At 36.2% G+C, this 22,278-nt stretch overlaps 2 protein-coding genes across 3 annotated transcripts in view; both read right to left on the bottom strand.

Annotated features, from left to right (window-relative positions):
• The window catches only part of svopl (SVOP-like), a 6,087-nt gene extending 2,119 nt beyond the window's left edge, over positions 1-3,968 (bottom strand). The window contains exons 1-10 of the mRNA XM_016444006.1: positions 3,552-3,968; positions 2,882-3,038; positions 2,666-2,766; positions 2,481-2,579; positions 2,162-2,233; positions 1,959-2,083; positions 1,469-1,532; positions 1,265-1,390; positions 1,053-1,181; positions 104-177 (exon numbers count right to left, since the gene is read on the bottom strand). Coding sequence (XP_016299492.1) covers positions 104-177; positions 1,053-1,181; positions 1,265-1,390; positions 1,469-1,532; positions 1,959-2,083; positions 2,162-2,233; positions 2,481-2,579; positions 2,666-2,766; positions 2,882-2,999 — 908 coding nt within the window. The 5' untranslated portion in view covers positions 3,000-3,038; positions 3,552-3,968. The remainder of the gene's footprint in view (positions 1-103; positions 178-1,052; positions 1,182-1,264; positions 1,391-1,468; positions 1,533-1,958; positions 2,084-2,161; positions 2,234-2,480; positions 2,580-2,665; positions 2,767-2,881; positions 3,039-3,551) is intronic.
• A 4,039-nt stretch (positions 3,969-8,007) lies between these two features.
• The window catches only part of LOC107656289 (UPF0606 protein KIAA1549-like), a 23,332-nt gene continuing 9,061 nt past the window's right edge, over positions 8,008-22,278 (bottom strand). For both annotated transcript variants that reach the window (XM_016444053.1, XM_016444054.1), the window contains 20 exons: positions 19,619-20,956; positions 18,918-19,006; positions 18,661-18,835; positions 18,355-18,485; positions 17,994-18,180; positions 17,843-17,902; positions 17,115-17,269; positions 16,857-17,034; positions 15,346-15,530; positions 14,947-15,152; positions 14,391-14,518; positions 14,067-14,081; positions 13,754-13,980; positions 12,613-12,842; positions 12,381-12,522; positions 11,958-12,311; positions 11,830-11,882; positions 11,470-11,597; positions 10,961-11,115; positions 8,008-9,203 (listed from right to left, as the gene is read on the bottom strand). In XM_016444053.1, the coding sequence (XP_016299539.1) occupies positions 8,973-9,203; positions 10,961-11,115; positions 11,470-11,597; positions 11,830-11,882; positions 11,958-12,311; positions 12,381-12,522; positions 12,613-12,842; positions 13,754-13,980; positions 14,067-14,081; positions 14,391-14,518; positions 14,947-15,152; positions 15,346-15,530; positions 16,857-17,034; positions 17,115-17,269; positions 17,843-17,902; positions 17,994-18,180; positions 18,355-18,485; positions 18,661-18,835; positions 18,918-19,006; positions 19,619-20,956 (4,367 nt within the window). In that variant the 3' untranslated portion in view covers positions 8,008-8,972. The remainder of the gene's footprint in view (positions 9,204-10,960; positions 11,116-11,469; positions 11,598-11,829; positions 11,883-11,957; positions 12,312-12,380; positions 12,523-12,612; positions 12,843-13,753; positions 13,981-14,066; positions 14,082-14,390; positions 14,519-14,946; positions 15,153-15,345; positions 15,531-16,856; positions 17,035-17,114; positions 17,270-17,842; positions 17,903-17,993; positions 18,181-18,354; positions 18,486-18,660; positions 18,836-18,917; positions 19,007-19,618; positions 20,957-22,278) is intronic.

Below are 22,278 nucleotides of genomic sequence, written 5' to 3'. Positions count from 1 at the left end.
AATTTTTCTCACACACACACACACACACACACACACACACACACACACACACACACACAAAACACCAAACAAACAAACCAAAGGGAAGTGTGTTAGACATTACCATGAGTACCACAGCAAAAGCGATGTTCTTCTAAAAGCCGGGTTGATCAGAGTGATGGCATTTCCTCTTTCTGTCTGAATACAAACAGTTCTGTTAGTTGCACTCAAGTGCATTTACACTCATATAAATGCATAAATGAATGTGTAGAGTTATACGTACTGAATGAGTGCCTCTTTTTTCACTGCCAGATACTTCCTAACTATTCAAAAATACCTACCTACTGTCTCAAACTATTTATATATTTTGGAATGAGGCTTCATTATTACATATTACAAAGAAGTATATATGAAATATACACACTTGAATATTTTTCAAAACGTTTCGGTGTAGGATTTGTGTCTGTCTATATGTTAGTAATGTACAATATATCGGCACCATATCGGTTATTGGCTGATATATATATATTTTTTTTTTTCTGTAAATATTGTATATTTAATTATGCATGCTCATTTTCACTATTTTTATTTTTATGATTACCTTTCTCATATTAAAAATGTGATCGGTATACGTAAAATGTTAAAATGTGATCTTGAGCACATTTTTCATACTATACATAATTATGCTGTGAATTCACCTGTTGCATTTAAAATGACTGATTTTAATTTGTAGTGTTTTAATTGTAATTTATTTAGAATTTTTATATCTGTCATTTAAACATTGTCGACCATAATTTGAAAATAATTAATTATCGGCTTATAGTTTTTGGCCTGAATTTTTACTATCAGAGCATCCTTACTATATATAATCTATATATTAATGAAAATTATTTATATTAATAATTATATAAATAATAAAAATCTATTATCTATTATTAATATAAATAATTTTCATTAATATATAGATAATAGATTTATATTTTATTTACTTTTGCTTATTGTAAATAAGCAAAAGTAAGGTCTTGAGAGTCATAAAAGACTCAGATAAAGAAAAAAGTACTTCTCATACACACCACTTCAGGTTCCCGTAGTTCTCCTTCTGGTAAGGTGGTGCCATTCATCCTAGCGATCCAATTAAGTGTAGACAAGGCTTCCTGTATGTTTCCTGCTGAGACCTGGAACCGTGCAGACTCAGGAATAAACTAAAAAAAAAGGAAAGAGTGAGCAAGTGAGTCAAAGACAAACCTCTACTTCCATTTCCTTCAGCACAATAGATGAAACTCACCATGAAGAGCCCAATGAGTATGATGCTGGGGATGATAGAAAAACGGATCATCCAGCGCCAGCCCATTGTGGGCACCACCGTCATACCGAGAATAATAATAAGCATAGATCCCAGCATCCAGAAGATCTGTCAACCAATCACAGGCAAGGTCAGTAGAAGGTTTCCCAGTTGAAGGTCAAACATAACTACACATGTTGCACTCACTGAGGCAAGAGGCAGCAGTGACGCTCTGTATTTGGATGGGATGAATTCAGTCTTCAAAACAAACCTTTAGAAAGAAAATAACATTTGCACATGCATTTGATTTACTGTTTTTATGCATACTAGAAAATAATTTTTCTCGCAATTTATGGTCAATGAATTTCCATGATCTTCCCAGTTGTTTTATGATTAGTGGATCAAGGTGTGATTTAGACAGATTCGCTAATGAATAATTCAATCCTATCGGTGAACCAGTTTGTGAACCAGTTAATTGAAAAGAAAAGAACAATTTGCTCAGACATTGACATTTCTATGCCTTGCCCTAAGTCTAACAAAAAGCCAAAACTGTATATACATGTATAAATGGATATGACTTTAAAGATTTTATTAGTTTCCATAACTGTCCAGGCCTGACATTTTTTTTTATGAAATTCCCTAAGATTTTCAGGTTTGTACATATGGAAATGATAAGAAAATATTCGCGTAATCTCACCCTTGAGATGTGGCCGCGACACCGCAGCCCACCATACAGCGCAGGAAGATGAACCAATCGTACGATGGAGAGAATGAAGTGAGCAGAGAAAAATAGGCTGCCCATATAAAGCCACCAAACACCACCTGTGCACACACACACATTTATTTCATGTAATTTACCTAAAACCTAGCCTTTATGTGTCAAACGAGACGTTATCTGACCTTCCAACGTCCATATTTGTCGGCAACATAACCACAGAGGACCCCACAGACCATAAAACCGAGGAACACCATCTAAAATCATAAACAAAATCAGGCTGTTAATTCTTATTTCTGCATTTTGTAGGAAAAATGTATATGAAAAATGTATGCATGCATTTTACGCACAAAATTTTCTCACAGTTTTGCATATAAATCTGGGACAGAAGGAACCTAACTAATGCGAAGGTCACATGTGTGCATCTCGCACTACAACATTCCATTCCTGTCGAACTTCAAAGCAAAAACAAAATAAAGGGTTCTGACTGGACGAGCTCCTCACCGTGGAGACAAGGGCCACCTGCCAATCCTCTAGATGCCATTCACAGCGGATCTCAGGAGAAACCACAGCCAACAACATGATCTCCATTGCCTCCACTATCTACACACACACATCAGCAATGAAATATGTAAGCAGTAAAAGCACGGTATGCTGGTTAATAAATTACAGAGATGCAGTTTTCCTACATTGGCACTACCCATGATGACAAAAAGCAGAATATGGAAGCGTCCAAAGCTGATGCTCTCCACAGCCTCCTCCACGGTGTAGCATTTTGGTTCTGTTTGGGCTACAGAGGTCAAAAATCGCTTGAGATGACTGGATGCTACTTGACTGGTCACAAGTAGTAATAAAGTTACAGTAGTATAAGCACATGTGTTTTGTGTTAGTTGTATGTTCTTCACCTTCGGCAGGATTGTTATTACTGCTACTGGTGTTGATCTCTTCCTCCATCTCCACTTCCTGAAGCTGGATGGCATTGACCAGCTGGGTCTTCATGGAAGACGAACGCTTTAATGCCATTCTGTTTGAAAAGTCTACTTATTTCCTGAATAGCAGACACTGAAAAGTGTAGATAAAACTTTCATGTTAACAAAATAGGCAAAAACCTAAAAAGTAATAAATTAATATTTACAATAAATCAATAAATATGGTTTTAACATAGTTGTTGGACACAGTGCCATGATAATATGATGGTTTTTGTATATTTAACATGGTAATACCACGTTTTTGGACATGGTACCATGGTATTCACCTATATTTATACATACACCATTCTGAACACATACCATGATAATGCCATTTTTTTTGTACATAAACAATGATTAGACCCTAAGTTCCATGGTGATATTGCATTATTTGATGTACTTTACTAAGCAAATGTCATGGTATGAGGATAAGATAATCATCATTCAGTAACATAGACTACGTATACCTTCACTGTACTGTATTTTTTTAAGTGCTGTATTAACTATTTATGTTACAACCATATTTCTGAGGGACAAAAGTACATTACAATTAATTTATTAAGAAACATATTGCGAAGTATTTGAGAATAATAAAATAAATTCTTACTATAACATCGGATGATGAAATTAGGTAGTCAAACACGATTCTCCATCATGTCGAAGCTTTTCACATCCAGAATGACACTTTTTGGATACTGTATTTCCCCTGTTCGAGAATTCCCGTATGTTGTGCTAAGTCCTTTCAGCGATTTATGCAAATCAGTCTTGCAAAGCGTTGATAAAATGGTTCCAGCAGATTTCAGAACTATAAATCCAATGTGTGTGTGTGAGTGTGTGTGTGTTTTCTCAAAAGTACGAATGTAGCCTACTATAATCCAAATTCTGTCTCTGTATAAATGTTAAAACTCCCTTTGAAAAGGTGTATCATCAACCTCTCCCGCAGTAACACCCGAATACACCTGCCGACAGGTAAACAACGTCACACTCTTCAGCGTATAAGGGGTTCGGCATTGCATTTAAAGGGCCATGTCTCTTTTTTTCCTTTTCTAAAATAACACACCCAAGATCGGGTTTCTTTGCTGTATTTAAAATGAACTGAGGGTTATTTATTAAAAGTGGACAAACATGTTTTCGTTTTGCTTTTCTCCTTCCTCTACTGACCTATATATTGTAAACAGAGCTGTGGACACTGTTTATAGTGTAAGCATTCACCTCAAATGAAACAATGTATATTCCGCGGACCTGTTAGGCAGGAGACATTACGTTACAGGGTTTGGCCGAACAGGGCGTCGCCAAAATATCCTGATTGGCGACATTCAATTCATTCGCAAAGTAGCGATGTCAGATTCGTGAATTAATCATTCTTTTGAGTCGAATCTTTTCAATGAATACATACAACCTGTTTACAAAACCGGTCCGAAACACGAGTCGAACTGATTCGGTCCGAGCAGTTCGCGAGTCAGCAAATCACTACGTAAAAAGTCCCAAACTTTACGTACTTTCTTGAAAGTTTAGAAAGAATTCTCCTATATTCTTTAGGTAATACATGCAGATTTATATTAGGGAGCATACTCTTAATGAAAAAGTATGTTAATATGAATAATTGTAAAATTAAATGTATGAATATACAAGAAAAGTAAATAAATCACTGTTAACTGTTTTGTTTACTTGGCCTATTTTATTTTATACAATTGTATTTTTTTTTAAGTCTTATTATCAACCATATCTCAATCTTGATCTATTGAGTATCTTCTTCCAACATAGATAGATAGATAACTAGATTACTAAAAAAATCAAGACCAATAGCTTCAAATAAATTTGTATTATTAATCTCTTTTTAGATTTATGCTGCATTGCAGATTGTATTAGACAGATGACCTCTACCCAGCACTGACACAAAAGAGACATAATTGACGGCACATTGTTTATTATTTAATTTACACAACAATATAGAGACATTAAACATCAAATACTGGGATGCAGTTTGCAGAGACCAAGAGAGAAAGAAATAAGACAGAATGAGAGAAAGATACATATCCATCAATGATAGGATCACAAAGATGGTCTTAGCATCAACAAAAAAGATGATAATGTCGTTAAGATTTCAGGTAGTTTACATGAAATTAAAAATGAACTTTATGTAAGATTTCGTTCACATTCCTATTAGATCCTCTATGGCACTGACATAGGGACAGGGGGAGTATACTATTGCACTGACACACACACACACACACACACACACACACACGCACACACATGTTGAGTAGCACCATGTAAATCAATTGACAGTAAATACAACACTTATTCTCAACTTAGTCTTTTATGAATGCATGCAGTTCAAGAAATCCGCAAAATTGAAAATAAAAAAGAAAGAAAATAAAGAAAAATTCCCAGTTGGTCTTTGCACAGTGGGAAAGGGGGGCGTCTACCAATGATGTTTGCCTCTTACTGGTCAACTGTGGACTACATACTGAATATTTAAATATGGAGAAATGTCCGTTTACATATTAATACTCTTTTTTTATATGATATATTGATAAATATTGATTTTCAAATACTTTCAAAAATATTATTCAGGTTTATAAATGACAAAATACTGAAAATTTCTTCTTTTTTCTTTTGACGATGATCAGGATGGTTTCTCTGTGCTTTGACCATTGGTTTTTAGTCTCATAAACCATTACATAGTACTCTTTCAAAGTAGGCTAAATTCTATTAAGCTTGTTTGTAGTATTTTTCAATATTTTTTAAGACTATTAGCATGCCCGTCAAGACATTAGCACACAAAATAAACAAGGAAGAAATAAAGCGTAATCCATCACTTCACATGCGTCCTGATTTAAGGCCTGCCAGGAGTCTATCGATAGAAAGATAGAAAGAATGAAGGAAGTACAATTTACGAAGTAAGAAAAACTGAGATATTAAGGAGAAAAAATAAATAAATAAAAGACAGAAGCTAGGGTTTCCACAACTTTTGGCCAACAAATTTTCATGACTTTTCAAGTCGTTTGCGATTATTGGATAAAGATTTTTAAAATCATTTTATTGCACTCGCAAAGAGCATTTCAAGCTAATTAAATATTTTGTAGGACTATAGAAAATATTATAGTAATTACAGGAGTTTTGATGATCTTTTCATGACCCCTTTTCAAGCTTGAGTGTGGGAACCCAGTATGGGGGGGGGGGGACTGTAAGAAAAGAGAAAAAAAAGTTTGACCAAAAAAATAAAGAGAGGAAAAAATAGGACAGAGAATTAAAACAGAATATTGATGAAGGCCTTTAACCTCAACACATTTCCTTATAGGAATACCTTTACTATACCTCTGTGCAAATCCACATGACCAAATACATGAAAATACATTGAGAATGCCTACCAAATTACGAAGCTAAATAAACTATATGCCTCAACAGTGATTTGGTCTTATTTTTTTAAAAGTCCCAGAGCAACACTTTCATACTTTCATAACAATAAAAAATAAATACAATCTAATATGCTTAACATATAATCTAACATATAATCAGATTGTGCTCAATGAGTTGATACATCAATATGCAATATAAATATTTGTATATGAACTCATATCTTTCTTTACATAGTTACTGTATAGTTGTCTCTCTTTTCCTCAATAAACTCTTTAACTGATTGACTTCCATCATCACCATGATATGATTGTGCAAAGATGAAAAAATGTGCAAAATTAATATCTGTAAACTGAGAAACTACCTCAGCCATACTTTAAAAAGAATTGATTGGACAGCCAACGTTCAAAACCTACTGGTGAAAAGAGCTTAAAAGAATACACACGAGCATCATGAATGCTTACTTCGATACCTTTCCTCAGATGCAGACAGTTTGGACAAATTAATATGATGTTATCGGCATGGGAACCATGCTGGTCGGCAGCTAAGGCCGCCTGTCGATCATCTCAACATGTGGGCTGACTCAAAAACTCAGGGTATGTAGAGTGACTTCACTGTTTACAATCCCAACAAAAACTCTTCTCCCCTCCACTGCAGAGTCTGAAGTACCCAGAGCTCAAATGTAAGGCAAGACCTGAAGACCATGACTGATATTAGCTCTGTACCAAAACCTAGTTAGCTGCCGCTCTGCCTACATAGGCAGAGTCACGGAACCTCATAAGTGGCTCATTTTGAACACACTATATAGGCAGCAACACAAACTGACTCAATTTTGCAATTTATTTCAATTGTTTAATGTTAGCATGTTGCTAAGCTAATGGCATGATACTCTAATAAGTGTACACTGAACTCAAAAATGTTGGGTACAATAATACATTAAGATTTTATGAACGTTATCGAATGAATTATTATACAATCGACATTTCTCTCGCCCTGTCTAGAGTTTGACATTAACATTTTGCTAAGATAATGGTGTGATAAACGAACAAGTATAAAAAATACACAGTACTCGCAAATGTTGGGTAGAATATCTCATTTTACGGTTTTATGAACGTTACAACCCTCTACATTGCGAGTAAATCACTCGCATATGCGACTAAATATTCACTCTGGGCGACTAAATGATGTCTAATATTAGCCAATGGCTAATAAATTCTCAGATTTTACTCGCCAGTGTGTGAGTTGGAGGCTGAGTATATGATTAGCACAGATATATTTTCACTCGCCGAACACACTCCGACTGAGCGCTGATATTTAAAAAGCTGTACCATTTTACAAACATTATATATGTATATAGCATACTATAATATAGTATATATATAGCATAGTATAATATAGTATTTCAGTCTGGCGAGTAAAAAAAAAATGTACTAGCCAATGGCGATTCAATTGCCAAGGTGTCCGTAGAGGGTTGCGTTATCGAATTAAATAGAATTGATCAAATATAATCAACATTTTTCTTTTACCATCCAACGTTTGACATTTGATTCCAATAAGTATAAACATAAAACTCACATGTTAGGCAAAATAACATATTTTTGAGATTTTATGAACGTTATCGAATTAAATATACATTTATACTCAACATTTGTCTTGCCTCGTCCAGAGTTTGACGTTAGCATGTTGCTAAGCTAATGGCGTGATATTCTAATAAATACAAAAATACATAGAACTTGCACATGTTGGGGAAAATAACACATTTTGTGATACTTATTTTGTGCTAAGCTAACGATGTGATACTCTACAACTCACCAATGTTGGGCAAAATCATACATTTTAAGTTTTTATGAATGTTACTGAATGAAGTATAACTTGATAAATTATATTTATCTTGTTGCTTGTTGCAATGCATTCTGGGTTTGACTTCTCTGTGAACAATACATGAAATGCTGCCTTAGAATTTGGCTAAAACTTATTAAGGTATCTTATAAGGGAACATAATTAAGTTGGCTAACCTTTGGAACAGATTTCGCATCAAGCAGCTCACTAGGTGTTGGAACAGAGCACGTTTCCACTTGATAAGCCGTCTTGGATAAATGGGAGAACAAAAGGAAAGGACGCCACTTCAGAGTTTTTGGGCAGGGCTGAATTATGGTATCGTGGCGGAGGCCAGAAATGATGTTTAGCACCAGAGGAAGTCCGGAGACATGAAGATGACCCATTTGGAGGAAGCACTTTGAGAGACCTGGAACTGAAGTGGAGGGATTTTCACATTAGCAACAGTCAGTACGAAGTCTTGAAGGTTCACAGCTCTCAGCATGCAAATTGAGAGTCTGAATATGGGGAAACTTTGTCTGTTTTTCTAAACAGTCTGGATATGATGTTTAGGGTGAGTTTTTTTCTTTGTGAATTATAGGAGAGAGTATTTAAGTTTATTTTCTGCATGTCAGCAGTGGAATTTCAATTGTGGATGTCCTGGCAATACAAGTATGGAAGATTGAAAGTAATTCTTCATATGTAACAGACCAGCCGTACTTGAATTTGAAGATTTTGGTTCGGATTTTGTGTAAAGCAGCTTCTCAGCCATGGAGATGTGTTGGGATTTGTGAGGTTGTTTATGTGGTACATCGGGAGATTAACCAGGACTGGGGTTTCGGGATGGTCTTTCTCAACTCTGGTAGCTGACAACAGCAGCCTGTTTCTGAGAAAGTCTCTGGAGTTCTTCCCTGATGGCCTTGATGAGAGAGGCCGAGGACTGGGGTGGTGGAGAACGCTTCTCAGGGGCAATGTACCCCACGCTCGAGGCTTCCAGGTGACCCTGGGGCGTTGTGGGATCCTGCAGGGACGTCCTGGGCATCTGGAATACTGGTGATGAAGAGTATTCTGGGAATGTCAGTATCTGTGAGAAACAGAGAGGGAGAGAGAAATAATGAATAAATGCTAACATTTCAGGAAAAATAAAAAATAAAAACATACAGATTATGCCTGAACACAGGCAAAATATATATATATATATATATATATATATATATAATCTACAAATTTTACATAATATGTGTCCTGTGCTGGGAAAATGAGTCACAATTAGCAAATTTTCAAAAATTAGATTTTTATGTTCACATTTTTCATTAAAATACCTTCAGAATGATGTATGATTTGTTGGAATCAGATGAAAAATGACTGAGCTACACCCGTTTGATGTCAATAGAGTTAAAGTTTTCTGAAGGTTCCAAAGCAAAATCACCTGCAACATTACATCTTTTCCTCCAGTCCTTTTCTTAAAAATAATTACTATATTAATAATAACAATGTACCTATTTTTATTTTATCTTTATTATAAATAAGAACAGATGCAAAAAAAACAAAAAACAGTAGAACAAATACAAGAAAGAAACAAATAATGCATTACCTTTTACATTTTACATCTAAACAAAAGCATTCAAGTAAGAAAAACAAATAATCAAAGGTAAAAATCCCTTTTAATTACAAATTACAAATAAATTGATTATTAAAACTACAAAAGCAGTTCAATCAAGAGCAGCGAGTGATTCCCTCTTTTCTTTTATTGTTAAATTAGCATTAATGAGGCGGCCTATATTAAGACCTGCTGTAATGCACGGATCTAATATAATGTTACACATCAGAAGTTTTTCCCCAACAGTTCCCCAAATGTTCACATAAAACATAACAGATTATGTTTGCCCGAATACTTAAATACTGTAATTCTGTGTATATGTGTATATTTATCGGGATCGCGCTGTCGGAAGCGCCTTTATGCACGCGCTTCGGATGACAGTCAGTGCGAGAAGTGAGCGGAGAAAAGTTACTCCTCTCAGAAAACGTACAAAATAAAGGTAATTAAACATCTAAAAGTATTATTTGGAGCTTTAGGATTGCTAGACGAGGGCTTAATGAACTCATTTTTGTGAAAACCTCAAAATCTATGTTTTTCACTTTATTTTTGCCTGTAGCTCGAATTAGCCTGTGCGCATTCCGACCCATTTTGCCAGCATGGGTCGCATATATTAATTTAAAAAAATAATGAATAAAAATTAATTGTATTAAAAATCTTATTTAAAATTAAATAAACTATAAAATATACACTATATAAATATATGCATTTAAATCTACATTTTAAATAAAAATTGAACAATTAAACTAAATACATTTGAATTCATTCAAATTTAAATATATTCTGTGAGAATCAGAGAGGGAGAGATAAAAATCCAACAATTCAGGAAAAAAAACTGATTATACTTAAACACAAACTAAAACTGAATTAAACTAAATATACATTATATAAATATGTATACATTTAAAATATACATTTGAATTATTTTTATTAAAAAATATTAATAAAATAAATTAATATTTAAAATAAATTTAATTCATGTAAATTATTAATTAAAATAAAATTTAAAATAAATTATTTGAAATAACTTGAATTAAAAATTAAATTAAATTTAACAAATTAAATGATGTAATTGCTATTATTACTTGTTCATTCACATTATTGTCATTATATGTTTTTTTTACTTATTTTTTCATTACTTTTATTGAATGCAATGCTTTGGTAAACCAACAGTACAATTTGGGATTTTATAATATCCCATATTTTATGATATATACTACTATGAATGTGCATGTTTGATTTACAGCCTCTCGGTTGGATTCTGGTCTGGAAATCTCCTCATCTGAGCGGTACTGGGCCCAGCTTGATCCTGAAGGTCCAGATACACTACGGCCAACTCCAGGATACAATCCAATCCGACTTGACAAGCCCACTTGTGTCAGCTGATGCAACTGTGCACCTACACACATAATACATAGCAATTATCGTAGCACTGAAACCACACATTGGCCCTGTCCCAAATGGCACACTTCATGTGCACTTGCGGTCTAGCGGACTTACAATGGCCGCTGCATGGACGTGTCCGTTAAGTTCACGAGACCGTAGGGTGCCCCATTCGTAATTTTAGCTTTCAGAAGGGTGCTTGTGAGCGCCCCCTTTGCGGCCGCTATGCACCCTCGATGCGCACTTCTGGTGCGAGGCGAGCTCCGCAGCAGACTTCTACCCGACTCAGTGTGGACTTAGAGGAAGACTGTGAAGGTTTAGGGTGCTATTTGGGACAGGGCCACATTAAATTACTAATAAAAACCTTTACCTGTGCTGCCCCCTACTGGTCGTGGCCGAGAAGACGATGGCATCTCTTCTCCATACTGCCCTCTGCTGGAGTATCCAGGATCTGACTGCATCTCTGCTGACACAACATACCCAGAACCCTGCGCCTGCCTGTCAAATTATACAATCTGCCGAGTAAATATTATATCTGAACCTGATGGATAATTAACTCTAGTAGACAAAGTGGTATGTGCCAGCATATTTGCTTTTCTGTACTCAAACTTATTTTGTTGGCTTAACAGGAACATTGTACTTCTTTATCATGTTTACATGTTCTTTTTTCAACTCCCTCCTGACTTTTCTTGTTAGTTTATTCCATAGTACCTTCCAGAATCCACCTCACCTTTGCAGTAAACCTTGGACCGATGTGGGAGACATTCCTAACTCGGCATACCTCTACAGAGCAGAGAGAAATTAAATGAAATTTCACATAACTTGGATTCCATCATTCAAATGTTTTTAGTCACGCACCGCAGAGAAAGGACTGTGTGCAGGGGCTGCTGGGTAAGAAGAGGAGCCCCATTGGCGTGCAGGACGTGAGGACGGGCTGGAGGGTTGACCGGGGCTGATTCCTCCGACGCCAGTGACTGCTGTAACGCCAGTGAATGTTAGAGGAGCGGGGCTTCCTTGAGAAGAAGGCGAGACGAGAGCAAACGCGTCATCCAATAAGGAGTGCATCTGTTGCCGGGCTTCTTCGATGGTTGGCTGAGGGGGGACGTAGGAGGGCGGAGCAGGGGCTTGGCCTGACGGAGGTGATCCAGGGTCTAAAAACACCTCATCAGTAGGAGAAGGGCTGCCCGCATCTGGGAGCTGGTCAGCATCAGACTACAGGAAGAGGAGTGGTGAGTTTGTGTTTTAGTTGAGTGAAAGCATGTACATGTGTGTGTGTCCTACCACATAGGCCACATTGTTGACCCCGGGGTACTTCCTGTACGTGGCATCTCCGTCAGTAATGAGACGATCTTTGTCTCTCAGACTTCCCCTTCCGCGCAAATGCTGTCTTTGTCTGTGTCTGGGAGAGCGTCTTCCTTTGGAACTGCAATTGAAAAACAAATTGCATTCATTTTCCTGGATGGCAAACTCTAGATGTTTTGCAGACAGTACAAGTGAGATTTATCATCCTGACCTTTTGCGTGGCTCTCCGCACGATGAAGGTGTGTGTTCTTCAGGATGCAGGATCTTGTGTATCTGTTCCTGAGCTTGTTGATACACTCGCTGTTGTTCGGAGCTGTCGCCGAACGCTGCCATGATGTCCTCCATGGAGGGGAACTCGTAGTGGCCCTTTCTCTTGGCACGCAGGCGGATCTTATTGCGATGGTGTTCGATCTCAGATTTATGCCTCAAGTCCACTTGAATCTGTGTCAGTTGGAAGAATTGGCTATGAATGTTTTCTTTTAGACGACATGAAAATAAAATGGTAATCTTTTAATATTAAATATAATAATATTTTTTGCTGAATATTCTGTTTCTCTGGGAAATATGTCACATTATGGTGATATAAACATTATAAACATTAAGCTTTTCTCTACCAAAAAATTATTCATAAAATACCAAAAATTCTGAAAAAAATAAACACAGATTATACTTGAACACACTTAAATTAAATTTTACAATTAAATTTAATGTACATTATATAAATATAAACAAATTTAAAATATACATTTTAGTTATTAAAAATAATTAATACAAATAATAAATTATTTAAAATACATTATATTTATAGAAATTACCTTTATTGTACGGCCATGAACTGCAATGCTTCGGCAATCCGAAATAGTGTATGTTGATGTTATAGGAAAAGTAGCTTAATGTTTATAATTTTCTATCTATCTATCTATCTATATAAATGCATACAGACTATTTATTTTAGGTGTATTTATTTTTAAATTTATTTTTCAGGTAATTTCATTTTTTTTTAATTAAAGTTATTTTTCTCCTGTATTTCCCCAAAATGATGTATTTTGAGCTACACATCTCTGTATTGCTACAGAAAATAGTAGAAAATATTTTAGTGGTACTTGCATCACCACTTTCACCATTTTGATTTTGTGTTGTAAATACATATCTCATATATGTCATAAATAAATAAATACAAAAAACAGCACAGTGATTAAAAACAACACAGATGGATAAAGATTTAACACAAAAAAATGCTTTTACAGATCTTTCATTATAGTGGACATCATGTGAATGCCACATCTGTGTGTCTAAGGTGTGAGCCTGTCATTTACGAACAAGTTTGTGTTTGCGAAGAAGAGTTTCCTAACCTCACTACTGACCTTTGCTCCGTCAGGCATCCTGTCTGTCAGGCTTGGACTCAGGGCTTGGTTATGTGGATGTGAGGGAGGGCTTGGCATGGGCTGCATGGCGATGAGCTGTATCTTATTGGACACTCTGCGCGTTCCATCTGATGAACCTCGAGACAGACGGTCCACATGCTCAAATATGGACGACGAGGACAACTGCTCATCCACACCACTTCCAGGTTGAGCACCTGAACATCAAGGCCAGATGTCAAAGGTCACAAATTTGTAACTAACAATATACAAATGCAACATGTCTATGGGTAAAGACACTTACCAAGTTTGTTTTTTGCTGATGAACCGATGGAATAAGAGGAGGAGAGAAAGAGATGCAATTTTTTAAATAACAATAATTGTAATAATAATGATACTAATTTTAATAATAATTGATTACTATTTTAATAATAATATTAATAATTTTAAATTACTATATTAAATATATAATTACTATTAAAATTACTATATTACTATGTTAATTTTAATAATTGCTTTTTTTCACAATACAAATCATTATGAAGCAACTTTATATTATACTTTTAATTATTAATAGTTAATATAGTATAATAATATAGTAAATTAGTGTGTTTTTGTTGTATAATACCATGCTTGCTCTTGCGATGTTGGGGTTTGCTGTCACTTGGCGTCACAGCAGGTCTGGTGCTTTCTTCTGCTGATTCTCTACCACTGGATGCTTCGCTTCCTAATGAATCTCCATCAGATGGAGACAATCTGAAAAAAAAAAAAACATGTGTGAGTTAAAAAAAAAATCATATAAACCAGGGATTTTATCGTTAACAAAAACTAAAATTAAAGAATGAATATGAAAATAAAGATGTAAACGAATGCCTTGCCTTGGCAACTAACTGAAATTGAAATTAAGTTAAAGCACTTAAAATTACTAAATGGGAATAAATAATCACTTAAACTGAAATAAAAATAAAACCTAAATAGCAGTATTTAAAATATAAAACAAAAACGAATAAAAATAACAATCGCACATAATAAAATTAAAAATTCAACTACAATTAAACTGAAAATATAAAAATAAATGCTACACAAACTACTATATAAATAATACTAAAATTACATTGATATAAACAGAATCTGCTCTCACACAATCCAAACATCATGGCGCATGATCACAGACAGTTCCTTACCGGCCTCTTCTCCGTGCTGCGCGGGATGCTTTTGTAGATGAGCTCTTCGATTTTGGAGTGTTCAATTCTCCGCCCTCTGAGGGCGTGGCCTCTTTAACAGGTGGCGGTAAAGGGGCGGGTTCTTGGATTACCATGATATCATCCTTACTATGCTGCCCCAGGTGTAGCTTAGCAAAATCAAAGCCTTTAACACTGGGAGGCTGCAACTAAAATGACAAACACATGAATGGACAGTAAATATGATACAACGAGCTAAAATGACTGTTGCAAAGTAGCTAATTTTTCCATAAAGGCCCTTGACATGGATGAGTAAAAATGAGCAGTCACTTCACATGGAGTGTCTATGAGTGGGCAACACTTCACAGACACACACACACACACACACACGGTAACCCCGACCTTCTGTCTCTGCTGGATGGTGCTCATGGCGTCTGGTTGAAACTCCAGCTTCTCAGAGCGGCACAGTTTCCAGTAGAGGATGATGATGATGAGGATGACCACAAGAACTGGGACCACAACTCCAACGATCAGCCACACGTTACTGGGCTGAGTCTCAGAGGGCGGCAGGGCCAGCTTCTCCACCGCTGAGACAGAGTAATGTGACATTTGGCACAAAAAAGATCATACATTTGCTTACTTAAAAAGTGCCTTAAATACACAACTTTTTTAAGGCCATGACACACCAGGTCAGTCAAAGTCATAGTCGTTGAGTGTCTGTCAGCCCAGTTTTTGCGGCGTGTCCCGCACCATCGGCACTAGTCGGACACAGTCGGCAGCTTTTTGGGTGATTAAGCATGTTGAATCGCGTTGGGCAGACAGTGAGAGAGATCACTCTGATCAATTTAGTGAACCAGTGCACAAGAAGAAAAATGTAAGTTATTAAAGCAAGTAAATGACAAAGTCAAGAGGACACCCACAGAAAGCTCTTCTACTTTTACATCTTCATCTTACCTGAGCATTTCAATTTGCAAATATTTTTATAAGGACGTCTGAAATGAAGAAAGTGAAGACCAACTGATCAGCATGATTCATATTCAAAATGGAAAGCAAGTGGTACTTTATTTACAATTTGTATATCCACAGTCCCAGCTAACATAAATATGTTCTAGGAACGTTACCACTAAGTTTTGAAAACTTTATTTCTGAATGTCCAAAACGTCCATTTTTTTCTTGGTTATGCATTAACGTTAAGGAAACATTCCATTTCATCATTCTGCAAATATTATGGGAATGTTACTTTTGAATGTTCTCTTAATGTTCTGCTAATGTTCCCATTAAGTTTGAAAACGTTATATCTTAATGTTCAAAATTTTTTTTAATTAATGTTTTAAAAACGTTTTTCCTGGTTATGCGTTAAAGTTAAGAAAACATTTCATTTGATAATTTTGCAAACATTAAAGGAATGAAACATTAAAAAACATTATATATATATATTTTTATTTTATTTTATTTTTTTTTTTACATTTAAAAAATGTTAGCCGAATGTCAAACTAAAACAGTCCAGAAAAAAAAGTTCCATGAACGATATATAAATAATGTCGTGCTAACATTTTGAAAACTTTATTAAAGACCAGATAACTTTGAACAAACTTTCTATTAGTTACTGGAAAAATGTTTGTTCATTACTTTGCAAGAACCTTGTCAGAATGTTCCCTGTTAGCTGGGGTCCCAGTTTTGTTTCCCTATCTGAATGATAAATATAGACTACTGCCACTTGTTACTTCCTCTCACGTAGACTCAGAACGTACATTCTAATTGACCGTTGGATGTAGTTTGCGGTGTGTTCAAGTGTAATTCTTTGAGCAGATGCATGCGACGCAAGACGACATCACAGTCTTCTTTAATTGGCACTAGTTCTTTGATGTCGGTATGGTTTGTCACGGCCTTTGGTTGATACAACTTTGACTCACGTGTGGCCAGAACTCCATGTACTCTGTAGCCCAGTACGATGGCGGCTCTCAGCAGGTTCAGTCTGTTGAGCATGGCCGCAGTGGCCTGGGCTGGCAGCCTCTCTCCAGACCCCGCTTCCACAAAATACACCAGCTCCAGCGGGTAGTCCGAGCCATCCAGACGGGACACTCGCACAATCTGAGGCACACCAGGGTTCGTGCTTATGTGATGTGTGGGAAAGACAAACAAACTGTGTACACTAATGTGTTTGAATGTACCTGTACACTGTTGTTGCCAATACTAGTAGCTCTTCTCCATCGTCGACTGCTAACCCCGATCCCAAGTCCCTCTCCAACCAGCAATGCTAATCGCCTCTCCATTTTGGCCTGGAAGGTCCTCTCATTCACACGCTGGTCCAACACACCCAGTAACACTAGAACAGATGCACATTATAAAAAGTAGCATTAGAAACGTGTATGACTAAATTGTAATAATCATAAATTCTAGACTGGTGTAAATCTACCTGCCATCTTTTAGTAAAATAAACATTTATAAGTGCCTGTACCATTAACAGACTTAGAATGAGAAAGATTAGATCATAATATTGAATTTAATACAAGGCGTAAATAAATCAAAGAAAAATTAATTATTATTATATTAATTAATTATATGAAAAAAAATAAAAACTAATTATAAATTATATTTATCTCACATAAGAACTCACCTCAAAAATAATATTACTTACTTAATATTTATAATAACTAATGAATATTTTTCTTTTATGGTACTAACTATTTTAGCTAAGTGAGAACTATTAATATATTATATACATATTATTATAATTATGGGTAAAAAAAATACATCAAAAAGTGTTAATCTAGATAGTTTACTTTGGATTCCAAGGTTTAAAAAATCTAAATCACAGAAGAAAAATACTAGACTTCCCAAAAAAGTATTGTTATATCTCAAAATCAGTTTGTTTGGAATTTCTAACACACCCACATACCTGTTTTCACCCAGGATGTGCGTAACAGGTGGGACACATTCAGTTCAGGATAATGAAAAGCTGGAAGACAAAAAATGAGAATAAGATAAAATGAGTGATGAATAAAGTTCATGAGATATTGAGACAAAGAGCCTGTGTATTTGTGACTCACGTTCAGCGATCTGCAGGGTAGGAAAACCAAGGTAGAAGCTGAACTCCACAGCGCTGAGCTGCCTCATGTGACCACTCACATCTGATCCTGTTAGGAAGCCTTGGGAATCACGCACAGCAAAAGTGATGTCCACCGGTGCCTTCAACTGCCGCTGACCCTTAGGAAGGCTACTAGTGATATTCACAATCTAGACAAGCAATCATACAACAGTATCAATATACTATTTAAATGTATGAAATACACAGAATTATAGAGGATATTTTTGTTGATAAGCTTTTCATGAAAGAACAGCGATATGTAAAGTGTGCAAAAGTTTTATTTTGAATGTGCCTCTGCCAGTTGCCCTAAATGATTTACGTACATGAACTGTGAAATTTCCGTTTTCTTGCGAACGCTTGCGTACTTCTGCATACGCCATGAGTAGCCCCTTCTCCACACGCTCGCTGAAGCTACACAGACGCACATCCACATGACTCGGTACAAACTGCAGCACTGCAAGGCAAATTAACTAATGTAACTCTCATTCTTAAAATATAAATATAATATTTATATATGATATTATACATTTATATAAAAGGTGTATTATTTATTTTATAATTATTGCTCAGTTTTTCGTGTTAGCCACACGTTAGCATGCCATTTACTGGTTATACTGTGTCTCTCTCACCTGTGTGGACCTGATGTTTGTAATCAGGCACTGCATATATGGTAGTGACGGACAGTATGGAAGAAGAGGAAGTGCTGTGCACTGATTGGCGGACAGCATTAATGACAGAGATAGCAGTGTACACAAGTGGACCGGAAACTGCCCGGAAGATGAAATTGGGTGGGGCTTTGAGGACCTGGATGGATAGCACAGATAGAGATCAGTGATCCTTGAGATAAATAGCTGATGTGTGATCTGTTGTGATCTGACACACTCACCTGGAGCTCCACTGAACGGTTGAACTCTCGTCGAAGAATCTCCCGCACATGAGCTTTGGCAAACGCCACCGATGACCCACTAGGCATGCCTGCAAGAGTCAGACAAGAAGGTTGTAAGAGATGATAAAATATGTATTTAATTAAAAATGTATAAAAAAAAAAATCAAAATATATAATAAAAATAATGAAATAATCATAATAAAAAATACAGTTAAATAAATAAAACCTTTTTTTAATTTTCTAAAGAATTTAGCCATCACAACATTAAATTATTTAAGTGTTAAATTAAAATGATTAGTGTTTTCTTTCAAGATTACCTAGATATTAAACTAGAGGAAATGAATGTGCACAATAATGATAAAACAGGATACTATAGATAGATCAACAGATCGATAGATAGATAGATTAAAAAATAAATAATGAGAAATAAATAAATTAAAATTAAAATGAATTGTTTTAAAATCTACAAGAGAATTTAACCATCACAAAAATGTTAAATATGACATTTAACACTGTTAAATATAAATCATTAAAACAACTAAATCATGCTATTAGCGGTTTAAAAAAAATAACTAAATGTAAAAATAAAGAAAATGGATGTGCACAATAATACTAAATAATATGATCAATTAAAAAAAAAAAAACTCTAATATCGGTTAATAACTGATATGATAACCGATATAGTGTGTATATTGTCTTACCCACTCTGACTAGGTACATGTCCGGTTTGGTGATATTGCAGACGTACTGCCGGGGTGCGATGGACAGAGGAATTCTGGGGGTTGTAGGCGGTGGGCTTTTGGTAGAGAGGCTAGTGGGGCTCATGGTAGTCGTGGTTTTAGTTGTAGTTGTAGTTCTGGTGGTGGTTTTGATGGTGGTCATACGGGGTTTTGTAGCAGGGGGCTTCAGCGTCACAGCTTGTATTACTGGACCCTCTGAGGTGCCGGGTGGAGGCAGGGCGGTTGGCATTGGCGGTCGGGTTTTGCCCACATGGGATGTGGGTATGGAAGGAACACCCTTATCTGGGCCTTCAGGAGGTTGTTGGGTCTCAGTGGTTGATGGGATGGGAGGCTTCGTAGGTTTTTGGGGCGGAGTTGGTGTTACCGATGGAATAGGTTGAGGAATCGTCCGTTTGATTTCGTCCGGAACTTTTCCCAATGTTGCAGTGGGAGATTGAGTGGGTCCCACAGTGTGTGTTGGGGTAATATGGGGGTGCGTCCTATTCCTCGCAATACTAGCATTCTCTTTGGCTTGCAACGTGTTGTAGTATTCCAAACTGTTCATATCGGGAAGCAGCATTTCAGTCGGCTCAATGGGAAAAAGCTCCGCCCAATTGAAATCCAAATCATCGTCCATATCGCTTGCATGGGCGGAGTCAGGAGCTAATGGGAGGCGGGGATCAGTAGGATGGGCCGTCCTTAAGTTAGTCCCATATTTTACAGTCACGCTGGGCTGGAGGTCTCTGGACGAGAGGGGCAGGATGGAACGAGAGGGGAAAGCTGTGTTGTAGCTGACCGTGGCCTCATCGTCCGTATCATACGGATCGTATCCATGCGTAGGCAGGGTGGTGACGAGAGAAAACTCCTCCCCTTCTGATCCCATGAAAGTAAGAGTTTCAAGGTAGTCTCCGGAGCCCCAGTCCACCTCAGCGGAGTGGACAGGATACAGGTCTTCGGGTGGCACCAGGGTTGGGGGGGCTGGTGTCGGCGGTCTGTCATCATGGAGTGGAGGCATCTGGCTTGGCGTTAGAAGGTCTGGGGGCCGTAACAGCAGGTGGATGCCCTGGGCCCCGTCGCCTAGGTTACCCGACCCTTCGGAACCAAGGGACGGGGTGGGATCTATGCTGGAGGCACTGTCATGGTGACCAGAGGATGAGGGATATTTGGCACCTGGAGGCATATGAGCTGGATGCCTGGTTCTTTCAGAGTGATGAGGAGATGAGGAAGAAGATGATGATGATGAAGATAAGGCAGGAGGTGAACGTGGTCTTGTTGGAAGTTGATTGAGGCTCCTTCTGGACATGTTGGATGGGAGCTCCACTTAGGAAAGGAAACAAAAGGAAAGCATGAGTGTGCTGCAGGATGGCACACAACCAAACCACAAGAAATTCAATATTTGCAAACAGCAGAAGGACAGATTGTAAATACGCAGTACTGGAGAAAGCCCAGACTGTACCCAAGACACAGTCATTTTTAACAACATCTCTATGGGAACTAGTTCTGTGGACGAATATTAAAGGGGTCATATGATGCGATTTCAAGTTTTCCTTTCTCTTTGGAGTGTTACAAGCTGTTTGTGCATAGATAAGATCCCTAAAGTTGCAAAGACTAAGACGTTTTGTGTGGGAAGATTTGCATAACACCGCCCAAATTTTTCACGCAACTGTACAGTATGTGGAAAATAATGTGTTTTTTGAACCTTAAACCGCATAAACACATTTCATTACACCAAATACACAAAATAATGTTATTTTTTAGCAACATCATATGACCCCTTTAAACTTTTGATCTAAAACCATTTATCTAAATCAATCCAAAATTGATCTAAATCAGTCAATCTAAATCTACATAATATGAATAGGTTCCCTGAGGAAAATCAGGGCTTTTGAAAGCTGTAGCTTTTTTAACAAATATTGGGTAATTTTCAGAAAACTATTTGTGTTCCCATGATCCATGACTTACAGCTCTATTTAGTGTAATGCAAAAAGAAAAAATAAATAAATAATACTAAATATATAGTAATAAAATCTAAATATTTATTTTAATATGCTAAAACTACTACTACTAATTATTATTATTATAAAAATATAAACATATGGATTTTAAAAGCACCTTTATAATATTGCATCATATTAAGCAAGTGATATGATGTTTATATTGACCTCAAGAAGGTTACTTATTATATATTTACATTATGTGAATTCCAGACTTACTGTATGGGGTTAAAATAATGTGAATTATTAGGCTGGAGGTTAATGACGTTGAATAAATTATATAAATATACTATATAAACAAAGTATATGTCAGTAACAAACCGAGTTATTCTTAACAAACAGTAACAACTATTAAAAGTAAACTATTAAGTAAAACTATTAAAAATCAGTTTTGATAATTGAATTAAAGCTGAAATAAACTTAAATATAAATATTAGATGAAAAACTTCAACGTTTTTCAAATTATTACCTTGGAAACTAACTGAAATAAAGAAGTTTAAGTTAAAGCAAGTTCAAACTGAAAAAAAAAAAAAATTAAAGATATATAAAAATACTAAATTAAAAAAAAAAAAAAAGACAAAAGCACATCATATAAAAACTAAAATTAAAAAGAAAACTGAAAATATAGAAATAAAAGCTTCTATCTAT

Source organism: Sinocyclocheilus anshuiensis, unplaced genomic scaffold (genome assembly GCF_001515605.1).
Source record: "Sinocyclocheilus anshuiensis isolate Anshui unplaced genomic scaffold, SAMN03320099.WGS_v1.1 scaffold183, whole genome shotgun sequence".
NCBI classification, from domain to species: Eukaryota; Metazoa; Chordata; class Actinopteri; order Cypriniformes; family Cyprinidae; genus Sinocyclocheilus; species Sinocyclocheilus anshuiensis.
Note: the sequence above shows the minus strand (reverse complement) of the source record. Positions and strands in the feature narration are given on the sequence as shown.